General features: G+C 41.2%; 1 protein-coding gene, 5 non-coding genes and 1 pseudogene across 8 annotated transcripts; all 7 read right to left on the bottom strand.

Moving 5' to 3' along the window:
- Nucleotides 1-547: 547 nt before the first annotated feature.
- On the bottom strand, nt 548-9,952 carry rpl12 (ribosomal protein L12). Of its 3 annotated transcripts, none has more exons than XM_027281499.1 (6): nt 9,842-9,952; nt 1,606-1,679; nt 1,265-1,363; nt 1,104-1,185; nt 932-1,018; nt 548-697 (listed from the first exon to the last, which is right to left on the bottom strand). In XM_027281499.1, the coding sequence occupies exons 2-6, from the start codon at nt 1,672-1,674 to the stop codon at nt 579-581; spliced, it is 456 nt and encodes a 151-aa protein (XP_027137300.1). In that variant the 5' UTR covers nt 1,675-1,679; nt 9,842-9,952; the 3' UTR covers nt 548-578. The 3 variants fall into 3 exon arrangements, with proteins under 3 accessions (XP_027137300.1, XP_027137298.1, XP_027137299.1); XM_027281497.1 differs by lacking the exon at nt 9,842-9,952 and adding an exon at nt 4,593-4,763; XM_027281498.1 differs by lacking the exon at nt 9,842-9,952 and adding an exon at nt 4,515-4,648.
- On the bottom strand, nt 767-893 carry LOC113746405 (small nucleolar RNA SNORA65). The gene has a single exon (XR_003462834.1). It is a non-coding gene; the product is annotated as a small nucleolar RNA SNORA65 (small nucleolar RNA).
- On the bottom strand, nt 1,436-1,564 carry LOC113746409 (small nucleolar RNA SNORA65). Its single transcript, XR_003462838.1, has one exon. It is a non-coding gene; the product is annotated as a small nucleolar RNA SNORA65 (small nucleolar RNA).
- LOC113746404 (small nucleolar RNA SNORA65) lies at nt 2,026-2,152 on the bottom strand. Its single transcript, XR_003462833.1, has one exon. It is a non-coding gene; the product is annotated as a small nucleolar RNA SNORA65 (small nucleolar RNA).
- Nucleotides 5,943-9,956, bottom strand: LOC113746314 (60S ribosomal protein L12-like; annotated as a pseudogene).
- LOC113746406 (small nucleolar RNA SNORA65) lies at nt 6,128-6,254 on the bottom strand. Its single transcript, XR_003462835.1, has one exon. It is a non-coding gene; the product is annotated as a small nucleolar RNA SNORA65 (small nucleolar RNA).
- LOC113746411 (small nucleolar RNA SNORA65) lies at nt 7,366-7,489 on the bottom strand. The gene has a single exon (XR_003462840.1). It is a non-coding gene; the product is annotated as a small nucleolar RNA SNORA65 (small nucleolar RNA).
- Nucleotides 9,957-10,589: the final 633 nt, after the last annotated feature.

Genomic DNA, 10,589 nt, shown 5'->3' with positions numbered 1-10,589 from the left:
TTGTATTACAGTCGTCCCTCACTATATCGCGGTTCACTTTTCACGGACTTGCAGATTTTGTGTAATTCTGCATGCTTTTTTTTTTTACAGCATACTGTAACAGCATGAACGCGCATTGTGTTCTGCGTCCTGATGAACTAAGGGAGTACTGTACAAAATGTGTGTAAAAAGGTGTATCAAAGTGTGGTTAGGGGTTTTACGGCCTTAAAACATGTAGAATTCTAAAACTAACTTCATGGATTTCATTTATTGCGGGTTATTTTTAGAACGCATCCCCCGTGATAAACAAGGGACCACTGTACATCATTTAAGTGCTGATTAATGTCAAACACATCAAGTGTTTATTCTTTAGTTATATTTGGACTTTGTTTAAATCCTCCAAAAAGTAGTGACAGTTTAAAACGCTTATTTAACAGTACTTAAGTTACTTAAGGTGTCAAGAGTAATCTAAATGCTATATTTCTATTACAGGCAGTATTTTATGCTCGTGGTTTACAGGATGAGCCGATATTCAGTGAACTACAAAAACAAGGTTCGACACAGGTTGTTCCGTTTCAACATTTTTATTCACGTCAGATTTACTCGGACGGACACTCGATTTTGCCGCTGTTGATGTCATCGATGACGTCGTGGGGAGGACGTCCGTCGATGGTGCAGCCGACAGACTGAGCGGTTCCCAGGATCTCCTTGATGGTTCCTGAAGAGAAAGAAAATATTTAATGTTTCAAGTTTAACACAGGAAACATTTTAAAAAGGTTAAAGTTAAATCTGTTCCAGACTTTTCGGCACAGAGTTGTCCACGTGTTGGGGCAGCCCTGTTTCCTAAAGCTGGGTCACTCTGAGCCTCCACTGGATTATACTCAGTCACCGTGACAGACGGGCATAGTGGCGGGAGGCTGAGCGGCACAAAGAAAAGCCAGCGGCGTCTTACCGGAGAGCTCCCTGGCGATGGAGCGAGCCCTCATGGTGCGGGCGATGGTCACGATCTCGTCGAAGGTGACGCTTCCGCTGTGCTTGACTGGAAGATTAAATGAATCAGAGTCAGTCCACTTCAGTCTGATCCCTTCGTTCAGAAAAACCTCAGTGTTTCCATGGTTACTTACTGTTCTTGACCTTCTTCCTGTCACGAGGAGGCTCCTTCAGAGCCTTGATGATCAGGGCGGAGGCAGAGGGAACGACCTCGACCTGAAACACAAAGTCAAGTCATCCTCCAGCTCCGCTGAGTGTTTGTATCCACCGTGATGAGCCTGGACGGAGCACTCACCGTGGCCTGCCTGTTCTGGATGGTCAGCTTCACGGTGATCCTCAGGCCCTTCCAGTCACCGGTGGCCTTGGCAATGTCGTCACCAACTTTCTTGGGAGACTGTTGAGGACAAAGCACGGTTAAGACGAGCACATTCAAGCTGAGACTCTTAAATTCACTCTGGGTTTTTTGTTTTGTTCCAGACTTTTCGGCACAGAGTTGTCCATCAGATTTTGGGCAGGCCTGTTTCCTAAAGCCGGGTCGCTCTGAGCCTCCACTGGATTACACTCAGTCACTGTGACAGACAGGCATAGTGGCGGGAGGCTGGTTCGGCTCATAGAGGCGGTTTGTTTCACACTTACCAGACCCAGAGGTCCGATTTTGGGGGCAAGAGCGGAGGTGGCTCCGACTTCTCCTCCTGTGCACCTCATGTACACTGCAAAGACAAAAACAAGCAGATTAAGACGACAAATGTTCACACGTTCAGTCTGAACACCCACTGACAGCTGAGCGCTCACAGGTGTGAAGACGATTCAGAGGACGGACGTGGTTTTAGTTTCACAACTCGTTTTTTTAAACGACTAAAACACACCTGGATGATCAGGAACGAGTCCAAGAACATTTTATCCATCAGCTGCTCGTGTGTCAGTTCAGTTATTCTGGATTTAAAGCTGCAGATTACTTTGAACTCAAACGTCTAACGCTCATCATCGTGTTGAGCGTTCGACTGATCAGGTGGAGTAATCGAACAAATCTAAACATTTCAGAAAGGTTCAAATTAAATCTGTTCCAGACTTTTCGGCACAGAGTTGTCCACGTGTTGGGGCAGCCCTGTTTCCTAAAGCTGGGTCACTCTGAGCCTCCACTGGATTATACTCAGTCACCGTGACAGACGGGCATAGTGGCGGGAGGCTGAGCGGTAGGGATGTGACTTTTGATCAAAAACACTATTCGAAAATCGACAGAACCCCGCCCGCCCCCACCCACACACCCAAACGCGCGCACACATGACAGACAGGGTGAAAGCGGTAACGGTTTAATGAGTCAATAAACAATGATAAACAAATAAACAATAAACTTCCATTCACATCACATAGCCAACAGTCTCAAACAATAATATAGGCTTCCAATTTTATTATTTATATTTACTATTATTTACTATTTACGTCTGTTAGAAGGAACCGCGGGTGAAACTGCCCGTTTAGGGAACGATATTGAAAGTGCTCGAACAGAGTAGAATAAACCTAAGACATATTTTTGTTTCGAAAAATTAACATGTCGACGTGGTCGGGATGGAGACGGGTACGCAGCCTATTGACAATCAGACCGGCTGCGGAGAACACACGTTCCGATTGCAATTCTTCTTCTGTTATTTTGACTACCTTTACTGTACGATAGCGGCACCCTCTGGCCGAATTAATGCAACAGAGTATGTTAGGAACTAGGAAACGCCTTTCTGTGCTCATTTTTTTTGTGGAATGCAACGTAAGCCAAAACGGCATTCGAAATTACTATTCAATATTCAAACTCGTCACGAATATTCGACTATTCGAAAATCATGTCCCATCCCTACTGAGCGGCACAAAGAAAAGCCAGCGGCGTCTTACCGGAGAGCTCCCTGGCGATGGAGCGAGCGATGGTCACGATCTCATCGAAGGTGACGCTTCTGCTTAAGATTTGCTCGATTACAGCACTAAAGATTTACAAACTAACACTTCAAATGTTTGAATAATCAATTCTCTGTGTGGTACAACACTGGTTCTGATTCCTGCTCCTGGAGCTCTGACACGTTTACGTCTCTCCACCTGACGACAATGAACGTGTTCGTCAGGACGAGTTAACGTCCCAATATGAAGATATTGATCCATGTAGGATGCAGTTTAATAAAAAGGTAATTTAAGCTACAGATTTATTTTTTAAATAAAAAAGCAGTAGCTACAATTAAAGACCCCAAAGGCATGGCAGAAATATTCGGGGAATCTAGGTTTGACAAATGTGAAGTTACAGAAAATCATTTTCAGGGTTCCCACACCTTTTTCATGAACAAATTCAAGCACTTTTCAAGCACCTTCAAGCACCAGTTTTTCCATTTTTCCAGCACCTTTAAATAGGTAGCCTACTAGTTGTGTTTGCCATGATGGGAAGCGCAGCGGTGCCACTGTATGGCATAATAATAATATGGGTCTAATTAGCATTATTTCATATGGTGGTAGATTGACTGTTTTGATTTTTAACTAATTGTGAATCGGTTTGTATTCTCAGCTTGTGAGCGGTGTATTTCTCGGCTGAACACCAAGCGAGTATGATAACTGAGTTCTGCATGTAAAGGCCTCGGATCAGGCGCGTAGCGGCTTAGGAAACATTTTAGTTTTTTCTTGGTTTATTGAGATAGACATCACAAAAAATTCAAGCATTTTCAAGGAATTCAAGCACCCGTGGGAACCCTGCATTTTATCTGTTGGTAAATTAAGTTAGAGCTGCCCTACACGTGTTGAACAGGTCAAACTGTTCAGGATTAAAAACAGGTCTGAACATTATAATAAAGTTAGTTCATAAGATCTGTAAACTTGATATAAACAGCTGAGACTCCACGAGATGTTTACTTATAAGACAGTAATCAACTTTTAATTCACTGGTAACTTTAATTATTTTGTATTATAAAGTTTCCACCTTATGTCTGTGCAGCATCTGACGTGACAGCTGAACTAATGAGGTTTGTATTTTAGGATAATTAATTAGTCAATCAGTGCTGTAATTTAATTAAGAGCATCATTTGTTCATCTTAAATCTAGTTTAATTATATTATAGGATAAATCTTTGTCTTATGACTAAACATTAATATGTGTCTCCCTGGTTTTTATCTGAACTGTAGTAATCAATAATCAATCAGGACTCCGTGTAATTAACAGATATTAAATATTTAGCACCACATTTATACAATAAACTACATTAATAATTATGTAATTAAATCAGGAGATCCATCATAATTTAAGTCACAGTTAGGACTTTAAATTACAGATTATTCAGTGACTTATTTCAAATTAAATCTAACGTTTAATTTAAGTTTTTCAAAACAAATAAATCTGACATGCTAACCCATGCTAACGTTAGCCGGTTAGCAGCTAACTAGCACGCGGCCTCCACGTGGATTCAAACACCAAAGTTTTCCCGCCACAGACCGACACAATGATCATAGAAACATGTAAACATGCAGATTAAAAGTTAAATGTTGTGTTCTGGTCCCTGTCGGTCGCTCGGTGTCCCTCTTTACCGTGTTCATGTCTCCGCTGCAGGCCGCAGCCTCCGCTGTGAACAAACTCTCGTTAGCCCGCGGACAGAGGGAACATACCAACTTTAATCTCGTTGGGGTCGAATTTGGGAGGCATGCTGCTGCTGCTGTGGAGGTCGAGCTCAGTTCAGCTTGGGTTGGTGAGGGTGTCGGATGAACCCGGGCTCGGGACGACCGATTACTGTTGCACCTTCACCGCTAACGGGAGAAAGAAAAGAGCGACGGAGCTCCGCGGAGGCTTTATATAGGAGCGGCAAGTCTCGCGAGAGGTCATGGACCAGCTCTCGTGACGTCGATGTGGACGTCACGATGTCACGACTGTTTTTTAAATTAATTTAATAATTCTTATTTATTTATTTATTTATTTATTTATTTATTTATGAATAATTCTTATTTATTTATTTATTTATTTATTTATTTATTTATTTCAGTTTTATAAATGACCAAAACTACTTTTAAATTGAAATACATAGCTAGACTTTCTCCCTTACTCTGGACTCTGAAATCTTTAGCACACACTGATTTAAAAGAATAAATATAAATTATATATAATACAAAGTTTGGAATAATTTTATTTTTATTCCTTTTAAATAACTGTTCTCTCTGTGACTTGACAATTTTATTGTGTGACTTCACATATTGTTATAATACAAATGACCTCTTTAAAAATCAATGCTTTTGCCTGTCTCATTGAATATGTGTCCTCCCTTTCTAGTCCTAAAGACGATGCGCAGTCATCTCCCAGCCAGGACTTGGACTGTATCAAGTTCTTCTCCTTCTCCCTTATTGATGGCTACATCTCCCTGGTCATGGACACTGAGGCTCAGAGACAGTGAGGGTTCAAGCACAAGGTTAGCAGAAGACAGACTAGGGGAGTACCAATGTGGATATAAAACATAATCTTCATTACTGAGCAAAAAACCAAAAAAGAACATTATCTGTATCAGTTAGAGCTCCTCGAGGAGCCTTTCTCGTGACCTTTTGTGTGTTGCACTGTAAACACGCTCCTTGTAAAATATTAGTCACTTAAACTTTGAATCCAGTCCTTCTTACTCAAGGGTTTCTCTTTAAAAATCCCCACAATAGTCAAGAATATTTTTGTATTACATCATTTAAGTGCTGATTAATGTCAAACATATCAAGTGTTTATATCTTTAGTTATATTTGGACTTTGTTTAAATCCTCAATAAGTAGGAGTTTAAAACACTCATTTAGAAGTCCTGCATTCACCAACAGTACTTTAAGTGTGGTCCAAGAGTAATCTATAGACGCTGTATTTCTAATTTTAGTACTGTGTTCATGCATATGCAGTATTTATGCTCGTGGTTAACAGGATGAGCCAATATTCAGTGTACTATAAAACAAGGTTCGACACAGGTTGTTCCGTTTCAACATTTTATCACTTCAGATTTACTCGGACGGACACTCGATTTTGCCGCTGTGGATGTCATCGATGACGTCGTGGGGAGGACGCCGTCGATGGTGCAGCCGACAGACTGAGCGGTTCCCCAGGACTCCTTGATGGTTCCTGAAGAGAAAGAAAAATTTTAATGTTTCAAGTCTAACACAGGAAACATTTAAAAAGGTTCAATTAAATCGTTTCCAGACTTTTCGGCACAGAGTTGTCCACATGTTGGGGCAGCCCTGTTTCCTAAAGCGGGGTCACTCTGAGCCTCCACTGGATTATACTCAGTCACCGTGACAGACAGGCATAGTGGCGGGAGGCGGAGCGGCACAAAGAAAAGCCAGCGGCGTCTTACCGGAGAGCTCCCTGGCGATGGAGCGAGCCCTCATGGGCGGGCGATGGTCACGATCTCGTCGAAGGTGACGCTTCCGCTGTGCTTGACTGGAAGATTAAATGAATCAGAGTCAGTCCACTTCAGTTCTGATCCCTTCGTTCAGGAAAACCTCAGCGTTTCCATGGTACTTATGTTCTTGACCTTCTTCCTGTCACGAGGGCTCCTCAGAGCCTTGAGATCAGGGCGGAGGCAGAGGAACGACCTCGACCTGAAACACACAAGTCAAGTCATCCTCCAGCTCCGCGAGTGTTTGTACCCACCGTGATGAGCCGGACGGAGCACTCACCGTGGCCTGTCTGTTCTGGATGGTCAGCTTCACGGTGACCTCAGGCCCTTCCAGTCACCGGTGGCCTTGGCAATGTCGTCACAACTTTCTTGGGAGACTGTTGGAGGACAAAGTCAGTTAGACGAGCACATTCAAGCTGAGACTCTTAAATTCACTCTGGTTTTTGTTTTTGTTCCAGACTTTTCGGCACAGAGTTGTCCATCAGATTTTGGGCAGGCCTGTTTCCTAAAGCCGGGTCGCCGTGCCTCCACTGGATACACTCAGTCACTGTGACAGACGGCATAGTGGCGGGAGGCTGGTTCGGCTCATAGAGGCGGTTTGTTTCACACTTACCAGACCCAGAGGTCCGATTTTGGGGGCAAGAGCGGAGGTGGCTCCGACTTCCTCCCTGTGCACCTCATGTACACTGCAAAGACAAAAACAAGCAGATTAAGACGACAAATGTTCACACGTTCGTCTGAACACCCACTGACAGCTGAGCGTCACAGTGTGAAGACGATTCAGAGGACGGACGTGGTTTTTTAGTTTCACAACTCGTTTTTTTTTAAACGACTAAAACACACCTGGATGATCAGGAACGAGTCCAAGAACATTTTATCCATCAGCTGCTCATCAGTTCAGTTATTCTGGATTTAAAGCTGCAGATTACTTTGAACCAGACATCTAAACCTCATTCGGTGTTGAGCGTTCATCGACTGATCAGGTGGAGTAATCGAGCAAATCTAAACATTCAAAAGGTTCAAATTAAATCTGTTCCAGACTTTGGCACAGAGTTGTCCACATGTTGGGGCAGCCCTGTTTCCTAAAGCTGGGCACTCTGAGCCTCCACTGGATTATACTCAGTCACCGTGACAGACGGGCATAGTGGCGGGAGGCTGGCGGTAGAGGATGTGACTTTTGATCAAAAACACTATTCGAAATTCGATAAAGAACCCCGCCCGCCCCCACCCACACACCCAAACGCGCTGCACACATGACAGACAGGGTGAAAGCGGTAACGGTTTAATGAGTCAATAAACAATGATAAACAAATAAACAATAAACTTCCATTCACATCACATAGCCAACAGTCTCAAACAATAATATAGGCTTCCAATTTTATTATTTTATATATTACTATTATTTACTATTTACGTCTGTTAGAAGGAACCGCGGGTGAAACTGCCCGTTTAGGGAACGATATTGAAAGCGCTCGAACAGAGTAGAATAAACCTAAGCATATTTTTGTTTAGAAAAATTAACTTGTCGACGTGGTTCGGGATGGAGACGGGTACCAACCTATTGAAAATCAGACCGGCTGCGGAGAAACGACGTTACCGATGGCAATTCTTCTTCTGTTATTTTGACTACCTTTACTGTACGATACGGGCACCCCGGGCCGAATTAATGCAACAGAGTATGTTAGGAACTAGGAAACGCTTCTTCTGTGCTCATTTTTTTTAGTGGAATGCAACGTAAGCCAAAACGGCATTCAAAATTACTATTCAATATTCGAACTCGTCAATATCGATATTCGAAAATCATGTCCCATCCCTACTGAGCGCACAAAGAAAAGCCAGCGGCGTCTTACCGGAGAGCTCCCTGGCGATGGTCACGATCTCACGAAGGTGACGCTTCCGCTTAAGATTTGCTCGATTACAGCACTAAAGATTTACAAACTAACACTTCAAATGTTTGAATAATCAATTCTCTGTGTGGTACAACCACTGGTTCTGATTCCTGCTCCTTGGAGCTCTGACACGTTTACGTCTCTCCACCTGAGACAATGAACGTTCCGTCAGGACAGTTAACGTCCCGATTGAAATTTGATCCATGTAGGATGCAGCGTAATAAAAAGGTATTTAAGCTACAGATTTATTTTTAAATAAAAAAGCAGTAGCTACAATTAAGAGACCCAAAGGCATGGCAGAAATATTGGGGAATCTAGAAGGTTTGACAAATGTGAAGTTACAGAAAATCATTTTCAGGGTTCCCACACCTTTTTCATGACAATCAACATTCAAGCACTTTTCCAGCACCTTTAAATAGGTAGCCTACTAGTTGTGTTTGCCATGATGGTCATGGGGAAGCGGTGCCACTGTATGGCTAATATAATATGGGTCTGATTAGCATTATTCATAGTGGTAGATGACGTTTTGATTTTTAACATTGGTGAATGGGCTTGTATTCTCAGCTTGTGAGCGGTGTATTTCTCGGCAGAACACCAAGCGAGTATGATAACTGAGTTCTGCATGTAAAGGATCGGATCAGGCGGTAGCCGTTAGGAACATTTTTTTTCTCTTGGTTTATTGAGATAGACTCACACAAATTTCAAGCATTTCAGCACTTTCATTCAACATTCACACTTGAAAACACTGAATTGAAATCAACCATTTTCAAGGAATTCAAGCACCCGTGGGAACCCTGCATTTTATCTGTTGGTAAATTAAGTCATCGAGCTGCCCTACACGTGTTGAACAGGTCAAACGGTTTCAAGATAAAAACAGGTCTGAACATTAAAAAAGTTCGTTCATAAGATCTGTAAACTCCCACAGACACTTGATATAAAACACTGAGACGGCACGAGATGTTTATATAAACAGTGACAACTTTTAATTCTGGTAACTTAATTATTGGATTTGTTCACACCACCTCATGTTTTGAGCAGCTCTGCGTGACAGCTGAACTAATGAGGTTTGTATTTTAGGAAACAATTAGTCATCAGTGCTGTAATTTAATTAAGGATCATTGTTTCATCTAAATCTAGTTTAATTATATTATAGGATAATCTTTGTATTATGACTAAACATTAATATTTGTCTCCCTGGTTTTTATCTGAACTGTAGCAATCAATGATCAATGATCAATCAGGACTCTGTAATTAACTGATATTAAATATTTAGCACCACATTTTACACAATAAACTACATTAATAATTTATTAATTAAATCAGGAGCCCCATCATAAGCTTCAGTCAGTTAGGACACTAAATTACAGATTATCAGTGACTTATTCAATTAAATCAATGTTTAATTTGTTTTTAAAATAATAAATCTGACATGCTAACCCATGCTAACGTTAGCCGGTTAGCAGCTAACTAGCACGCGGCCTCCACGTGGATTCACAACACCAAAGTTTTCCCGCCACAGACCGACACAGATGATCATAGAAACATGTAAACATGCAGATTATAAGTTAAATGTGTGTTCTGGTCCCCTGTCGGTCGCTCGGTGTCCCGTCTTTACCGTGTTCATGTCTCCGCTGCAGGCCGCAGCCTCCGCTGTGAACAAACTCTCGTTAGCCCGCGGACAGAGGGAACATACCAACTTTAATCTCGTTGGGGTCGAATTTTGGAGGCATGCTGGGCTGCTGTGGAGGTCGAGCTCAGTTCAGCTTGGGTTGGTGAGGGGTCGGATGAACCCGGGCTCGGACGACCGATTAACTGTTGCACTCATCACCGCTAACGGGAGAAAGAAAAGAGCGACGGAGCTCCGCGGAGGCTTTATATAGGAGCGGGCAAGTCTCGCGAGAGGTTATGGACCAGCTCGTGACGTCGATGTGACGTCACGATGTCACTATGTTTTTTAAATTAATTTAATAATTCTTATTATTATTTTTTGTTATTATTAATTTATTTATATAATTCTTATTTATTTATTTATTTATCTATTTATTTATTAATAACAATTTATATTGAAATTTTTTCTAATTTTTATTCTTTGTTTGTTCTTATTATTATAGTATATTATATTATATTATATTATATTATATTATAGAATATATCACATTATATCACATTATATTATATATTATTAGACTATATATATATATCATATTATACCAAATTTATCACATTAAATTTATATTAATCTATATATATTAACTTTATAATTATATTATTATTATATTATATTATATAGATTATATATATATATATATTATATCACATTGTATCATATTATATTGTAATATGGAAAAAAAAGAAAAGTTGAA

This window comes from Larimichthys crocea, chromosome VIII (assembly GCF_000972845.2).
Source record: "Larimichthys crocea isolate SSNF chromosome VIII, L_crocea_2.0, whole genome shotgun sequence".
In the NCBI taxonomy this organism is placed as follows: domain Eukaryota; kingdom Metazoa; phylum Chordata; class Actinopteri; family Sciaenidae; genus Larimichthys; species Larimichthys crocea.
Note: the sequence above shows the minus strand (reverse complement) of the source record. Positions and strands in the feature narration are given on the sequence as shown.